The 18,540-nt window shown below is 37.8% G+C and overlaps 2 protein-coding genes and 1 long non-coding RNA gene across 3 annotated transcripts in view; 2 read left to right on the top strand and 1 right to left on the bottom strand.

The window, feature by feature from the left end:
• Positions 1–18,540, top strand: part of LOC123878311 (zinc finger protein 345-like) — a 349,298-nt gene that overhangs the window by 110,088 nt on the left and 220,670 nt on the right. The window lies entirely within an intron of this gene.
• LOC123878392 (spectrin beta chain, non-erythrocytic 2) overlaps positions 1–18,540 on the top strand; it is a 117,172-nt gene that overhangs the window by 9,763 nt on the left and 88,869 nt on the right. Inside the window, exons 2-3 of the mRNA XM_045925589.1 lie at positions 2,585–2,817; positions 3,777–3,949. Coding sequence (XP_045781545.1) covers positions 2,751–2,817; positions 3,777–3,949 — 240 coding nt within the window. The 5' untranslated portion in view covers positions 2,585–2,750. The remainder of the gene's footprint in view (positions 1–2,584; positions 2,818–3,776; positions 3,950–18,540) is intronic.
• LOC123878409 lies at positions 519–17,870 on the bottom strand. The gene is made up of 3 exons (XR_006798823.1): positions 17,859–17,870; positions 12,401–12,403; positions 519–604 (listed from the first exon to the last, which is right to left on the bottom strand). It is a non-coding gene; the product is annotated as an uncharacterized LOC123878409 (long non-coding RNA).

Here is an 18,540-nt window from a genome sequence, read left to right on the forward strand (position 1 = left end):
AGTGTTCTTAGCTATAATCGAAAAAAATTGGTTCAGCCGTTTAAAAGTTATCAGCTCTTTCTAGTTTTCTTGTAGAAAAGAAGGTTAGATAACCCTTTAGGTTCATAATATTCAAGTGTCAATTGACAAATGTCAAGCTGTCAAGATGGACGTTGCCTAGATATACATAATTATTTATTTGAAAATGATAAATTATAGTTTTGGAAAACTCAGATACTTTGGATCGTAGGAGCGGAATAGTCCAAGAAAATCGGTCCAGCCGTTTGAAAGTTATCAGCTCTTTTCTATGTAGTTACTGTAACCTTCACTTGTCGGGGGTGTTGAAAATTTTTAATTTACACGTGTTCAATCAGTTTACGTTTTATGAAAACTTTGAACTTGTTGACAGACATATCTAATATGTCTTCCAAGTATGTCTTCTGGATGTTTATTATAGAAATGTACACCGTTACCAATAAATGACTTGCTAACTTTGCTTAGCCCTTTTTTTTGTTGACGGGGGGGAAATCTTCACAAGATACCCGACCTCTTTGAGGAGAGATCGGGTTATGTAGGATTTCTACCCACTAAAACCCCCTCGATGGCCAACCTCAGCGCATATTAACTTTACTTAGCCTAGATGCGGGCATTACAAGATGATATAGGTACGGCGCGCATACGGGTTATTACATTCATATCGCTGGGTTATAATTAGTCACTTACTTATCACTAAGAAAAAATATGAAATTAATATAAAGTATAAGTATTCGCGATATCAGAGACAAAGTTCAACTGTTTTGAGATAATACTAGGTAGATAGGTACATCCGGTCACTGACCCCGATGCGGCTCCCACGCACTTCGCCGTAAACAAACTGACAATACAGTGGACCCCCGGTAATCCGACAAACGTTTTGCAGGGCAGTGTCGGACTATCGAATTTGTCGGATTATAGAGTACTGCCTAAGACCCCCTATAGTCCGGCGTTTTTTATTAAAGAGTACCTTGTAATCCGACAAATTAAAGATCCGACGATAATATTCTATATGTCAAAAGCATCGATGTATATGGATGGGCCCTTCGAAGATAAAAAAACGCGCTCAAAAAGTCAAGAGAATTTGCAAAAGTCTCTTGACTTTGTCAATGACGATGACGTAAGATTCAAGCGTATTTTTGCGGACGGAATTGTATGGGAAAGGCTAATCCATATACATCGATGGTCAAAAGTAAACCACATCACATCACACTAATATTATAAAGGCGAAAGTTTGTATGTGTGTGTGTGTGTGTGCGTGTATGTTTGTTACTCGTTCACGCAAAGACTACTGAACGGATTGGGCTGAATTAAGAATGGAGATAGATTATCCCCTGGATTAGCCCATAGGCTACTTTTTATCCCGGAAAATTAAAGTGTTCTCACGGGATTTTTAAAAAACCTTCATCCACGCTAACGAAGTCGCGGGTATCAGCTAGTAAAAAATAATAATAACTAGCTGATACCCGCGACTTCGTTCGCATGGATGTAGGTTTTTTAAAATTTCCGTGGGAACTCTTTGATTTTCCGGGATAAAAAGTAGCCTATCTGCTAATCCAGGGTATAATCTATCTCCATTTTAAATTTCAGCACAATTCGTCCAGTAGTTTTTGCGTGAAGGAGTAACAAACATACACACACACACACACACACACACACACACACACACACACATACAAACTTTCTCCTTTATAATATTAGTGTGATAAGAAGCCCACGGCTGGACAAGGGTTCCCACACTAATGTTTAATCGTTGTTGTTGTTTGTAATTGTTGTGTTGTTATTGTTGTATTGAGGATGTGAAACATGCGTCGAGTGGTTTTGGGTTTTGTGTGGTGATGCGTGGTGGTGCTGCATATTGCTTGGTGGCTGGCTTTTCCTGCATGTTTAGCGGTGGGAGGGCGCGCGGTGCATGTCGCAGGTTGCACCATACAGATTTTTCTGGTTTAGCGGATTATAGCAAATTAAGCTTTTGATTCCTTGTATATTATGGACTTTCGCGAAGTAACGCCTACTTCTATATACAATATTTGTTTGCAATCTATTTGTCTATGGGTCTGAAGCGTCAGACATAGCGGTGATTCGTTATTAACACTTTTTAGCGACTGGCACCGGTTATTTAGTGAAATTGCAAATTGACCCACAAACAATTTCTAGCATGTTAATTAATATACCAGTCGGTTTCGAAAAGTTGACGAAAAATTGAAGTTAAAAAATTTTCATGCGTGAAATTGTGAATAATATAGATTGCCACTAGAGGATGCCCGCGACTTCGTCCGCGTGGATTTAAGTTTTTAAAGATCCCGGAACTCTTGATTTTCCGGGATAAAAAGTAGCCTATCTCCGTCCCCGGGATATAAGCTAACCCTGTATCAAATTTCGTCAGAATCGGTTAAACTGTTGGGCCGTGAAAAGGTAGCAGACAGACAGACACACTTTCGCATTTATAATATTAGTATGGATTTGTCACCAAGCCACCTAGTCTTTTAATTCTGTTAACTAGGTATGTAAAGTTTTCTTACATATTATTTTATAGTAAAGAATTTGCTAAAGCTCTACTGATCTCTACCAGAAAGACTACAGAAAACTAACTTTAAAACCAATATTAACATAACCATTTATAAAAGTGTCTTCTAACTTAAGTGTAACCAGAAAGTTAACCAAAGAAAAAGTGATAAATTAAGTTAGTGTCAGCTAAGTGTAAGCGGTTAGTGAAAAGTGTCAGCTCTGATGTCGCGATGCAGAAACAGCTGAGCAACGTCAGCATACAGTCGTACCAAGACTACCAGCCCAGCAGGCGATATGGTGGGTACAAGCCTACAAGCTGAATAAAACACATGAATAACAGAGTTTTTTTTTTTTAATTCTAATATTTTTAAAGGGCTTTTAGGTGTCCTATATGCCAGCCCCATCGGTACAATCTAAATTAAAATTAAACTAGGTATAAACCTAAAACTACAACAATTTGAGAATAACAGGGTTACTTGTACATGATCCAACAAAATCAGTCAGAAAGTCAGAATGTTCTGATGTCAGAGATTTTTAGGGTTCCGTACCTCAAAAGGAAAAACGGAACCCTTATAGGATCACTTTGTTATCTGTCTGTCTGTCTGTCTGTCCGTCGTATCTGTCAAGAAAACTATAGGGTACTTCTCGTTGACCTAGAATCATGAAATTTTGCAGGTAGGTCTTATAGCACAAATACAGGAATATATCTGAAAACCACGAATTTGTGGTCACTTAATTTAAAAAAAAAATGTTTCAATATTTAAAGTTAGATAACTATACCAAGTGGGGTATCATATGAAAGGGCTTTACCTGTACATTCTGAAACAGATTTTCATTTATTTTTATGCATAATAGTTTTTGATTTATCGTGCAAAATGTTGGAAAAATACCTGCGTACGGAACCGTCAATGCGCGAGTCTGACTCGCACTTGGCTGGTTTTTTTTTCTTAAAACGTTTAATTTTACTCAACTGCGTGTTAAAAAATTAAGATCAAAGCCTCAGTAGCTCAACGGTTAAAGGAGTGGACTGAAATTCGAAAGTCGCCGGTTCAAATCCCACCCGTAGTGCACACGACAAATACGTACATACGACAATAGTGCACTATTGTCGTACCTACTCCTAGAACAAGCTTGGCACTTAGTGGGAAGGGAAAAGGCCAGCAGTATTGAGCGATTTATAAGTTTGGGCCTCGTCCATAATTTTATACTTTGCGCACTTGTAACATAAATAGCAATAATTTATTTTTTCCCTACAGGGCAGCAGTATGAGCCGGGCGGCTACGCGGCGGCAGTGCAGCAGCGTAGCAACATGACGCAGCGCGAAGACGCGCTCAAGTTCGAGCAGGGCCGCATCAAGGCGCTGCAGGAGGAGCGCCTGCACATCCAAAAGAAGACCTTCACCAAATGGGTCAACTCCTTCCTGCAGAAGGTAACCTACAAACCACCACCACAAACCACAATTTTAGCACCACCTCTAAGCCATATAATTAATTTGTCCTTTACAGAAGGTGTATTTCCCAATAATTTAAAAAAGTCCATAGTTAAGCCCTTACATAAAAAGAATAATAAGGATGACTTAAATAACTACCGCCCAATAACGCTTATCCCTATTTTGTCAAAAGTGTTTGAGAAAATTATGTTTGATAAGATCTATAAATTTATAATAACAAATAGTATTTTAAAAGAGGAACAATACGGTTTTCGAAAACAAAGTAGTACTACTCTTGCTTGCTTTGCCTTAACGAAGTATGTATTAGAAAGTCTTAACACTGGCCATAACGTTGTGTCAATTTTTCTTGATATGACCAAGGCTTTCGACCTAATAAGTCACAAAATACTAATTAATAAACTAGAAAGCTATGGAATACGAGGCCAAGCACTAAAATGGATATCTAGTTACCTTTTCGAGCGTGAACAATGTGTAGAAGTCTCTAAACCTACTGGGAAAATTATGAACTCATACCGTTCATCATTTAAAACCCAAAATCCATATGGAGTACCTCAGGGGAGCGTACTTGGTCCTTTACTGTTCCTCTTGTACATAAATGACCTCCCCAATACAATCTCACATAAATGTTTTCTATACGCAGATGATACAACAATTGTAGTTAAAACAAAGGACAAACAAACTCTTGAAAAACAAACAAATGAAGCACTTAAATCTGTTGTACAGTGGCTAAATGAAAACAATCTTAGCATTAATATGAAAAAAACCCACTATGTACAGTTTCAAACACTTAACTCTCATCCAGCAGATATAACAGTAATGTATGAATCGTATAACATTGATAAATCTGATACATCCTTATTTCTTGGACTGACTTTAGATAAGTTTTTCAATTGGAAAGTTCATATTGAAGAATTATGTAAGAAAATTGACAGATTCGTGTATGTCTTGAAAAAGCTTTCGCAAGTCAGTAATAAACGAACTGCCCTACTAGCATACCATGGGTATGTATCGTCGATTTTGCGATACGGTATTTTACTATGGGGAAATTCTGTAGACGCTACAAAAGCATTTATCAAACAGAAAGCTTGTGTTCGATCAATATGTCGAGCTGAAACTTTGGACAGCTGCAAACCATTGTTTAGGGAGAATAAAATTCTACCGTTACCATGTCTTTATATATACGAAGCACTGCTATTTGTAAAGAAAAACCCTAATCTATTTCCCACATTAAAAGAAAAATATCCTAATAAGAGAGGCAGGCCATATCCACAATTTAAACTCTGGGCTCCACCACAAAGGTTGGCTGTCTTTTCACACAATTCGCCATGCATGGCTGTTGCCTTGTATAACAGACTTCCAGACTGTAAAAAAAATTTGCCGCTTTTAAAATTCAAGCGAGAAATTTTTGACATGCTCAATCAGAAAAATTATTATAGTATAAAAGAATATATTAACGACAATGACTTACTAAAAATAACTAGTTAACCCCACTATTTTAATGTATCTATAATATTGGATAATTTGACTGCGTAATTTAAAATTGAGATTAAGTTTTAGTTTTAAGTTTTCGATTGATTGTAAATGTTAATTTTAACTTCAACTTAAATATTTGCACACTGTCGGTGACAGTCGATTGTGTAGGGACTATACTGATTCATTGTAAACTTGTTATGTACCCACAATCTGGTAAATAAAATATTTATTATTTATTATTATTATTATTATTATAAACATTTTTTTTTAAAGAATATTAGCCATGCTAATCACATCACACTATATATAATATTATAAAAGAGAAAGTTTGTATGTGTGTGTGTGTGTGTATGTTTGTTACTCCGTCACGCAAAAACTACTGGACGGATTGGACTGAAATTTAGAATGGAGACAGATTATACCCTGGATTAGCACATAGGCTACTTTTTATCCCGGAAAATCAAAGAGTTCCCACGGGAATTTTAAAAACCTACATCCACGCGAACGAAGTCGCGGGTATCAGCTAGTTAGACTAATAGCCCCCTTTCCCCTGCAATTAAGCGTAAAGCTTGTGCCAGGAGTGGGTACGACAATAGTGTAACGGGTGGGGTTTGAACCGCCGACCTTTCGGAATTCAGTCCGCTCCTCAACCGTTGAGCTATTGAGGCGATTAGTGACATTACTTCTTCTTCTTTATATGCCTCTCCACTACTGAAGGACAGCACTCAGTTGTTTAAACTTCTTATATATGGCGGGGCGGAATAGTTCGACCGTTTTAATGCTAGTCCACTCCTTTATGTTACGTAGCCATGACTTCCTTCTTCCCACCCCTCTTTTTCCACCTATTTTACCCATCATAATTGTCTGTAGCAGGCGGTACCTATCGTGTCGCGAAATGTGGCCCGGGTACGAGATCTTACGCTGCTATGACTGGTAAAACCCAGCCTGCGGCTCGGGTATTAAAATCAGCTTGGCTGAAGTTTTAACTTTGCGCACTAGTGACATTAATAGTTAAATAATAATAATAAGTCGATTAATCCTCATAAATCGGTAAACGAATAGACCTTTAGGAATCCGTGGGAACTCTTTGATTTTCCGGGATAAAAAGTAGCTAGTAGACAGACAGATAGACACACTTTCGCGTTTATAATAATAAATTATCTGAAATGAATGACGCTAGCATGATGTCACCCAGATGTTTTCATATTAATCACGTTTCTGTTGTATTACCTACATGGTTCAAGTTCAACTATGTGATATTTTAAACTCAATATGGTTAATTGATTGTATTTAACTCTCTAGATAACTTGCATGATTGCAAGGTACAGAAATCCTTTGTACATTGTATACTTATTGGGTTAGTAGGTTCACGCTTTTATAATATGACTGGGATAATATGATTATGATTTTCATTTATTTTTATGCACAATAGTTTTTGATTTTGGTGCAAAATATCGGAAATATACCCGAGTACCTACGGAATCCTCGGTGCGCGAGTCTGATTCGCACTTGGTCGGTTTTTTTTACAATCAGGGGGCACGGCAGTGCCCCCGCCAAGACGAGCCAAACGCGGCGGCCGGGGCGCTACGTACCTTTTTCTCGAAGTGTTTCGCCGTATTTTCGACCCGTCATAACTTCGGTCTGGATGACGCTAGAAAGCTGAAATTTTCAGTATAAGGTGTCCTCAGCAAATTTACCAAATGTACCAAATATCAAATATCTAGGTTTTATGGTTACAGATTTATTGATACCTAAAATACGCCGATTTCGTCCCTCACTGATGATCATCAAAACCTCTAAGGTACTTCCCGAAGTCCTAGAAGACTGAAATTTAGTATGTAGGCTAGAAATTGCATAGAAACTACAGGAAAATTAAGACTTTGGAAATTTCCCCCCTCTACGCCTCTTATGAGAAAAGCAAATCTGTAAATTCTGTCGCTAGAATGCTGATATTTTCAGGATCAGATGTCCTTGGCAGATTTATTAAACGCACTGAGTATCAATTGTCTAGCTTTTATAGTTTCAGATTTATTGACAGTCAAAACTTCTAGTCTGTAATTCTAGGGTACTTCCCGAAGTCTTAGAAGACTGAAATTTGGTATGTAGACTAGAAATTGCATACAAACTACAGGAAAATTAATACTTTGGAAATTTCCCCCCTCTACGCCTCTTATGAGAAAAGCAAATCTGTAAATTCTGTCGCTAGAATGCTGATATTTTCAGGATTAGATGTCCTTGGCAGATTTATTAAACGTACTGAGTATCAATTGTCTAGCTTTTATAGTTTCAGATTTATTGACAGTCAAAACTTCTAGTCTGTAATTCTAGGGTACTTCCCGAAGTCTTAGAAGACTGAAATTTGGTATGTAGACTAGAAATTGCATACAAACTACAGGAAAATTAAGAAATTGGAAAATTCACCCCTCTACGCCTCTGTATGGGGGAAGCAAATCTGTAAATTCTATCGCTAGAATGCTGATATTTTCAGGATAAGATGTTCTTGGCAGATTCATTAAACGCACTGAGTATCAATTGTCTAGCTTGTATAGTTTCAGATTTATCGACATTCAAAACCTCTAGTCACAAATTCTAGGGTACTTTCTTCAGAAAGTACCCTACAGTTCGTGGATTATTTATCTGAAATAACATTTAAGCCCGGAATAGCTTCTGCGACCATCACGAAGTACAATACAAATTAGTAATTGTCGAACAAACTATTCCTTAAGGCCTTAAAATATGTTATGTCATGTAATAGTTTTACGAACATTAAACGGCCAAGCCATCCTTTTTTTACCAAGATGTAGGGTTTGTAGAATCAGAGCTTGTAAGTAGAGTGATTTGTTATTTATTTTTATTGTTATAAATGTGATACAGTCAAGAACATTTAAGAGCTATATTACTTTGAACTTCGGATAGGTCCCATGGCCAGTACAAATCTAAGCTCAGCTAGGGGCTTGGCTCTACTAGAGATCTCATAACTTTTTAACAGTGAAAACATTATGAACTTGTGAGTCTTGGCTACCTTTTTACATGAAATGTTTTTGGTGGGATATAATATTCTGTAAATTGGTAAAAATGATTGGAATGCAAATTAAATAATAGTTTGTAATACATCGTCGCTGGCTAAAAAGCTGGAAAAATACCTAATTGGGATGCAAAATAATATCTCAAAATATATTATTATAAAGTACCTAAAAGGAAAATGGGTAAATAAGCCATTAAGTCATCACGTAGGTATTCAACATAATATGATAATAGTCTTTATTTAGCTGGCTGTGTCATATTTGTGCAGTACTTTAGGTATTCCGTGTGTTGTATGATTTCATTCACGGTTCCGTTAATTTAAATATAACTAACCTACTCGACCAAACTAAAAGATTGGAATTTCACTAACATCAATAGCTAAGCCTCAATAGCTCAACGGTTATAGGAGTGGACTGAATTCCCAAAGGCCGGCGGTTCAAACCCCAGCCGTTGCACTATTGTCGTACCCACTCCTAGCACAAGCTTTACCCTTAGTTGGAGGGGAAAAGGCGAATGTTAGTCATAATTAAAATGGCTAATATTCTTTTTAGAAAAAAAAATGATAATAGTCTTTATTTAGTTAGTTAGCTGGCTGTGTCATATTTGTGCAGTACTTTAGGTATTCTGTGTTGTATGATTTCATTCACGGTTCGCGTTAATTTAAATAACTAACCTACTCGAACAAACTAAAAGATTGGAATTTCACTAGCATCCGTTTTTTGGTGATAAAAAAACCTACGTTTATTTTATAAAAATAAAAAAGATACTCTATACAGAATGCTCTAAATTTTGCTTTGGTTTCAAAAAATATTTCTTGACTCTACAATCCATACTAATACATATTATTTTATGGTGGTTAATATTAATATGTTTCTATTTCGTGAGAACAACAAAAACAATTCGAATACGGAACCGTATTTTTGTAACCCTCGACCCAAAAAGAGGGGTGTTATAAGTTTGACGTGTGTATCTGTGTATCTGTCTGTGGCATCGTAGCTCCTAAACTAATGAACCGATTTTAATTTAGTTTTCTTTGTTTGAAAGGTGGCTTGATCGAGACGTCAAACTCATAACACCTCTCTTTTTGGGTCGGGGGTTAAAAACCTGTCAAGAGAGTCTGCCAATTCGCACTTGGCGAGCGTGGTGGTAACCTATGGCCAACCCCTTCTCATTCTGAGAGGAGACCCGTACTTAGTAGTGAGCCGGCGATCGGTTGATCATGAATGATAAACGAGTGACGTCTTAAGAAGTTAAGGAGCCTCTTAATTGGAACATCCTGCTCGGAGACGATTCATCAGTTATTCATTGCAAGTATGATGTCACACTTTTGAGGTCACGTGCGAAAGGTTACAGGCCGAACGTCCACTAGCAATGAATTTTGCAAGTCACTTGCAATATGTTAACACTTGTAGCAAGTTAATTTCTGCAAGTTTTAGTTGCTAAACACCTGGACAATTAGTTAAGTGTGAGTTGTATTGGCTGTAGACCCTTGGCCTATTGTTAATAAAATAATGTAAATTTTTTGATACTAGCTGGTGCCCGCGACTTAGTCGCGTGGATTTAGTAATTTAAAATGCCGTGGGAACTCTTTGATTTTTAGGAATAACAAGTGTAAATTAAAAATTTATACCACCCCCGACAAGTGAAGGTTACAGTAACTAGAAAAGAGCTGATAACTTTCAAACGGCTGAACCGATTTTCTTGGATTATAGCTAAGAACACTCTCGATCAAGCTACCTTTCAAACAAAAACAAAAAAAACAAATTAAAATTGGTTCATTAGTTTAAGCGCTACGGTGCCACAGACAGATACACAGATACACAGACACACAGATACACACGTCAAACTTATAACACCCCTCTTTTTGGGTCGGGGGTTAAAAATTAGTCTAGGTCACTCTTCAGGTCTTTAGCCCATATTCATGCAAAAAATCACGTCGCTCCGCTACTTCGTTGCTGTGTGATTGAAAGACAAACTATCAAACAAACACTCTTTCGTTTTTATCATATGGGTACTGATTGACTTCACAGCTAGCTTACAATTACATTTTCACAGTAAGAAAACTTGCAGTGAAAATGTAATTGTAATAATTTGAGCCTAAATAGCTCAACCGGTAAAGGAGTGGACTGAAAACCGAAAGGTCGACGGTTCAAACCCCGCCCGTTGCACTATTGTCGTACCTACTCCTAGCACAAGCCTGACGCTTAGTTGGAGAGGAAAGGGGAATATTAGTCATTTAACATGGCTAATATTCTTTACTAGCTGATGCCCGCAGCTTCGCCCGCGTGGATTGGTCAGATCCCCTGCAGCATCAGGATTGAGGAGTTGGAATCCAAATTTTTTATGAAACAATGTCGCAAAGTTCCTCTATTCTCGATTAAAAAAAAAATTACGCAAATCGGTTCAGAAATCTCAGAGATTTCGGTGTACATAGGTAGAAAAACACAACTCTCTTTTTGAAAGTCGGTTAAAAAAGTAGCCTATGTTACACCCTGGTGAATCCTCTACTTGTCTGTGAAAATCCCGTCAAAATCGGTTCAGCCGTTCCAAAGATTAGCCTTTTCAAACAGACAGACAGACAGACAGATAGATAGACAGACAGACAGACAGACAGACAAAAATTTTAAAAACGTGTGATTCAGTTAAGGTATCGTTCAAATAACCCTATGAGCTTAATATGAGGTAGATATTTCGAAATTACAGACAGACACTCCAATTTTATTTATTAGTATAGATAAAAAAAAAAAATTTTAGGGTTCCGTACCTCAAAAGGAAATACGGAATCCTTATAGGATCACTTCGTTGTCTGTGTGTCTGTCTGTCTGTCTGTCCGTCTGTCCGTCGTGTCTGTCAAGAAACCTATAGGGTACTTCCCGTAGACCTAGAATCATGAAATTTGGCAGATAGGTAGGTCTTATAACACAAGTACAGGAATAAATCTGAAAATCGCGAATTTGTGGTTACATCATTTAAAAAATATTTAAAACGTGTTTCAATTTTCAAAGTAAGATAACTATACCTAGTGGGGTATCCTGCTCCTGCAAGAAAACTTGCAGTGAAAATGTAATTTTTGAGTCCAAAGGTTAGCGGGGGGCATATCTCAATTCTCAACCAACCCTATCAAATCGGAACCAATCTAATCTAACCTGGCCCTAACTGACCCAATCCGACCCAATTTGACCTACTGACCTTTAACATTTGTAGTTTGGTCAGACAAGCTTCGAGTCAGCCTCGTAAGTCGTAACAAAGCAAGCTTATTTCCTGTAGAAAAAGACTAGAAAGGAATTTGCATTAAGCTTGCTACGAAGTAGGAATGGGCCATTTCACAGAAAGCATTTGAAAACATACGTCGAAACTGGAATGCCTTTTCATATGTAACAGCATAATTAGTACTTATTAAAGTAGCCTGTGAAAAAGTCACGAAGGCAAAATCGTACACAGTTTGAAAATTACTTAATATTATTGTAAACTAGAAGATGCCCGCGGCTTCGCCCGCGTGGATTTCGGTTTTTAAAATCCCGTAGGAACTCTTTGATTTTCCGGGATAAAAAGTAGCCTATGTGCTAATCCAGGATATTATCTATCTCCATTCCAAATTTTAGCCAAATCCATTCAGTAGTTATTGCGTGAAAGAGTAACAAATATACACACACACACACACACACACACACACACACACATACAAACTTTCGCCTTTATAATATTAGTGTGATTTTCACCTCACTAGCTCAAAAAGGGCGTTTTTGCTCATTCATTGAGAAAAAGTATTGTCTCAAAAAAAGTTTGAAATCTTCGACGCCTATTTTCACACGCCAGCATTTTATGTCATAAAATCTTTTTAAATTCTCTATTTTATTATTTAATTTATTGACTTTCAATTTTTTTTTTTTTTTTTTTGTACCTTTGAACCCTCGCTACACTCAGGCTTCTAACGAGCTGATAACTTTCAAACGGCTGAACCGATTTTCTTGGATTATAGCTAAGAAAACTCGATCAAGCCACTTTTCAAACAAAAAAAAAACTAAATTAAAATCGGTTCATTAGTTTAGGAGCTACGATGCCACAGACAGAAACACAGATACACACATCAAACTTATAACACCCCTCTTTTTGGGTCGGGGGTTAAAAAATGAACAAAAGTAGCAGTAATGCCCAGCTCTACTACAATGTGATTACTTAGCGTTTATTGCGGCAGACGAATCATCAATTATTTCTATGAGTAATGATGTCACGATGCGGAGGTCGCGCGTCCATGTTTACTACTACATTAGTATTTTACTAGAGGGATGCCCGCGACTTCGTCCGCGTGGATTTAGGTTTTTAAAGATCCCGTGGGAACTGTTTGATTTTCCAAGATAAAAAGTTGCCTATGTCAATTACAGGGACGCAAGCTACCTCTGTACCAAAATTTATATAAATCGGTTATACGGATGGGTTTTTAGGAATCCCGTAGGAACTCTTTGATTTTCCGGGATAAATAATAGCCTATGTCCGTCCCCGGGATATAAGCTAACCCTGTACCAAATTTCGTCAGAATCGGTTAAACTGTTGGGCCGTGAAAAGGTAGCAGACAGACAGACACACTTTCACATTTATAATATTAGTATGGATTATTATTGAACCATTACAATTTGTAATGGACTCACGTATAAATTCTATTGTTACACGATTGCCCAATAAACTGGCCAAGTGCGAGTCAGACTCGGGTATTTTTTCCGTCATTTTGCACGATAAATCAAAAACTATCACACTAATATTATAAAGGCGAAAGTTTGTATGTGTGTGTGTGTGTGTGTGTGTGTGTGTGTGTGTGTGTGTGTGTGTATGTTTGTTACTCCTTCACGCTAAAACTACTGGGCGGATTGGGCTGAAATTTAGAATGGAGATAGATTATACTCTGGATTAGCACATAGGCTACTTTTTATCCCGGAAAATCAAAGAGTTCCCACGGGATTTTTAAAAAACTACATCCAAGCGAACGAAGTCGCGGGCATCAGCTAGTTATGCATAAAAATAAATAAAAATCTGTTTTAGAATGTACAGGTGATCTGATATACCTAGTTATCTTACTTTGAAAATTGAAAATATAAACACATTTTAATTTTTTTTGTGATGTAACCACAAATTCACGGTTTTCGAATTTTTTCTTTTCTTTATGGCGCCATTTTCCAATGGTGCAAGCTGCCATTTAAATTTTAGTTCCAGGTCTTTAGCTGTATCCAATCAAAGCGATCCGTTGCTATGTTGCGGCTGATTTCCAGGACAAACCAAAAAACAAACACACTTTCGCACCCAATGATTTTTTAGGTGGCCCGTCAGCTCGTTTTATGGCTATTTAGGTTTAAAGTCCGCGTGGATTTAGGTTTTTCAAAATCCTGTGGTAACTCTTTGATTTTCTGGGATAAAAGGCAGCCTATGTGCTAATCCAGAATATCATCTATCTCCATTTCAAATTTCAGCCAAATCCGTTCAGTAGTTTTTGCGTGAAAGAGTAACAAACATACACTCACACATACACAAACTTTCGCCTTTATAATATTAGTGTGTAGTGTGATGCGCTGTTATATTTAAATGACTTTAATTAATCTTCTAGCTCTTTAAAATTTCGCAGACTGATACCTAGGTATATGTCTCAATAATCAAGTTAAGTAAACACGTTTATCAGTAAAGGCGCCCGCCGCGCCGCACGTTTAGGCTGGGTACTCACTACTCACTCACAGATATATTTTCATGTTCTTTAGGTTAGGTATAATATTTTTCATCCCATCTATTCGAAAAGGACGACTTGGTTCGCCTTTAAGTGCACCCAAAGGTGGTGTTTTCTTTAATGCGTTTTGCTTTTATACTCTTAAGCGCGCCGCAATTATCTTTGCCACGCTATTTTTGAATTTGAAACATCTTAGTGTTCAGTGCCAAAGAAATCGAACACAAATATGTTTGAACTGACTGACTGACTCTCTGACTGACTGATTGACTGACTGACGTCTACTCTACAATCCCTCACTTCGCTCTGGATTCAAAAAAGCGCCCTCGCCGTAAAAATATTATTTTGCTCCCTTATGATACAATCTACTATTACCTCCACTTGCTCGTAAACTGTCACTTTACCAAAGGGAGGATTCCATTATAGAGAACTACAAGCGGGTCCTTACTGGCCGCACGCCAGCAATTTCCAAGAGAACTGTAATGGAAATTGCTGGAGAGTTTCATACTGATGACAAGGTTCTTTGAGTGTAGCTTTAGGTTGTTTTAGGTAGGTAGGTTTACTATGACAGAAAGGTAGTGGTTTTTAAAAATTCAAGATGGCGGCTGTCATGGCGGCCGTTTTGTTAGAGGTACGCAAAAACGCAATTTTAAAAGTTAAATATCTCAAAGTTGGCAACATCGGAGCGATTCGGCTTCTATCAAGCGATTGTACGTTTAGGCTCGAAGTATAGATTGGAGGAAAAAAATTACCCCATTTTTAGGGAAATTTCAAGATTTTCGGGAAATTGTAAAAAATCGAAATACGCACTTTTAGCAAAATCCGAGTATGAGCGATTATGTGTTTTGCTCGTGCAAATGACATTTAGGTACTTTTGTTACCAGAGACTGGCAACACTGGAATTTATCAAAGTAAAAGTGATTTTCGACACGGTCTTTTTCACGGTATCCCCTTTCGCGTGGGTGCGAGCGAGAGGAAAGATTGAAACGTCATCGGGCGCGGTATATCCTGTAGTTAATAGGAAAATTATGAAACCGTGTAAAATCTTTCTGTGAAACGAGTTGGCGGCCATTTTGTATTTTTTTTTATTTTTCGAAATTTTGACCACGTTTTTGAGGCAGTTGGCAACATTTTGGAAAGTCGACATGTATCAATCGATTGTGTGACTCAACCAGCAGTATCGAAATATGTAAACAGTGTTGCCACATTTGGGGAGATTTTCGAGATTTTCCCCAAAACCTCCTCCTGTAAAATTTTGTATGATTTTTTTTTTTTTCACTGATGGTTTCGTATAGAAAACAAAAAAAAAATCGAGGAAAAATTTGGAAATAGCTGATGATCGAGGATGTCGGAGACGGGTGAAGGGTCCGCTCAAGGTATTGAAGATAGGTGGGGGGTGCTCGACCAAATGTCATTCATGACATCATCCAATTGCCAAAAAGCTGAAAAAAAATTCAAAATGGCGAAGAAAAGATGGCCGCCATACAAATTTCGCCGGAGTCCAGCTCGGAGGGTATAAAAGATGGAGGTGCGGTTTCTTGGCAAAAGAGGATCAGGATCCAAAGGTCTACTCGATGAATAGAAAAAAAAATTCAAAATGGCGGAATTTATTTTCCCATACATTTTGTATGGCGAATATTGAATGTCTCATTCTCCTAGAAAGAGACGGAAAACGATACGATAATGTAGGGGAGATGTGTTCGGGTGGGGGAGGCGAGTAGGGAAAAATTATGACATTTCAGAAAAACAAGATGGCGACCGACATGATTTTTGCAACTCTTTTGTTTTCCAACCGATTTCGTTGAAACTCGCAATCTTTGAAGAATGTAGTAAACGATTAATAGGAAAAGTGGAAAATTTTCGAAAAACAAGATGGCCGCCGTAAAAATTTCGTCGGTGTCTATCTCGGAGGCTATAAAAGATGGAAGAGTGGTTTCTTAACAAAAGATGATCAGGGTCCGAAGGTCTACTCGGTGGAACAAACTCTGCATGCTCGCGGACCACTTTAGTGGTCCGCGCACCCACGCACCCTACTTTATTAACCTCAACTACCCCGTTTTTACAAAAAATGATATGGATGTCGTTTTCAGAGTTTTCCGGCGTGCTGATTTTGATAACGACATTTATTTTGAAATCCAAGATGGCGGACATGCACTTTTTAAGAAAAAAATTGATATGGGTGTCGTTTTGTGGGTTTTTGTGGTGAATTGTGTATCTTTAATAAATAAATTTGGTTAAATATAATAAAGTTAACATAACCACGTCACGTGAGCTGCTTTAGCAGCTCGCGCACCGAGCAAAACACTAGTATATATATATATTTTTTTGTTAAAACTGACTGGAAAGCGCTCTAAGGGGGTGCCGTGCGTATGTCGGCGAGCGCCGGCACAGACGGGGTCCATACTTGTATATTTTAATTAACTTTTTACAAATAACTACAAACTTGACATTGGCTAATCTTTGTAAAGCCAGAAAAGAGAGGAAAAAAATATTTTTTATTAAGTATTTTTTTTAATTTGTTGTAAGGTTGGTAACATCTAATATCTGGCATTACATGCTCCACATCATAGTGAAAACCCGGCTTTAGATATAAGCAGGCCATTCATCGTCGGCGAATTGCAATAAGTCAAGTTAAGTATTAATAGCTCGAGAGCAATGGAGGGCGTGATGGGGCATCGGTGGACGACCCCCACTTGCCCCCGATTGCCACCACTCACATCATCGATTAATATAATGCGATTTATATTAGTCAGTCATTTTTCATCGAAGACGATCTCCTTAGCGCAGTATTAAGCGCTGTTGTCATATTAGTGGGAGGTCCCGGGTTCGATTACTGGCATACGTTTGGAATTTTATAATTTACTAGAGGATGCCCGCGACTTCGTCCGTGTGGATTTAGGTTTTTAAAGATCCCGTGGGAAGTGTTTGATTTTCCGGGATAAAAAGTTGCCTACGTCAATTACAGGGACGCAAGCTACCTCGGTAACTTTCATACAAATCGATCAAGCGGATGAGTATTTAGGAATCCCGCGGGAACTATTTGTTTTTCCAGGATAAAAAGTAGCCTATGTCCTTCCCCGGAATGTATCCTAAGTCTATACAAAATTTCATTAAAATCGGTTCAGCGGTTGAGCCGTGAAAGCGTAGCAGACAGACAGACAGACAGACACACTTTCGCATTTATAATATTAGTATGGATGGTCTGGTCTAGTGGGTGGCTTCGGCCGTGTTTAGTTAGCACCCTACCGGCAAAGCCATGCCGCCAAGCGATTTAGCGTTCCGGTGCGATGCCGTGTTTCAAATACAGAAATTTAGAAATTATAAAATTCCAAACCCCTGCCGGGAATCGAACGCGGGACCTTCCACTAACATGACCGCAGCGCTTACCACTGCACCAGAGAGGTCCTTGCTTGTTTGGCAGTTATTAGGGAGCAATAATTGTGGTTACATAAACATACATACTTAAAGAACTATCAACATATTAACATTCAATGGACGGACACATTAATTCGTTTAGCACACGTCCTCGTATGGGGGACATTTCCGCTTAGTTTTTTTGGTAAAGTTAGCGCGCGCCAACACATTGTTCGCAATTAGAGGGGTCTCTCCGTCACTCGCTCAATACAAACGTAGTTCGTCTCTCATTGGAATACTAACCAATCATGCTCAATGAGATTTTGTAGAAACGCTCTGGGAACTAATATCTATGCCTGTGGTTTTCCAGATTTCCGTTAAAATACTCGGTTTCAAGGTTACGCGGTCTTAAAAATTCACATACAAATCTTTGAGCCCCTGCAATTTTAAAACTACATATTTTTAGAAAAATCTAAAACACCACAGGCACAGATATTAGTTTCTGTAATATGTCTGCAAAATTTCATTGACTTTGGTTGCTTAATATTCAAATGAAATTGGGACTATGATTGTATGGACTAAGTGACGGAGAGAGCCCTGTTAAAGCATGTTTGTCAAGGGAGGGTCAAACCTATAATGGTTTTGTCGAAACATATTATATAACACTATGTTATTAGTTCATTTACGTGTTTTTTTAGAATAATTTAATGAACACACTAAATCCTACTTAATATTATAAACGCGTAAGTTTGTATGTATGGTTGGATGTTTGTTATTCTTTCACGCAAAACTACTGAATGGATTTGGCTTAGAGGAATGGAGATAGATTATACCCTGGATTAACACATAGGCTACCTTTTATCCCGGAAAACCAATGATTTCCCATGGGATTCTTAAAAACCTATATCCACGGGAACGAAGTCGCGGGCATCAGCTAGTTACCTGTAATTATGATGATCTAGGTACTTAATTAATTTTTACATGATGATTATCATCTAAATATATAAAAGGAAAA

The sequence above is a fragment of the Maniola jurtina genome, chromosome 26, assembly GCF_905333055.1.
Source record: "Maniola jurtina chromosome 26, ilManJurt1.1, whole genome shotgun sequence".
NCBI lineage: Eukaryota > Metazoa > Arthropoda > Insecta > Lepidoptera > Nymphalidae > Maniola > Maniola jurtina.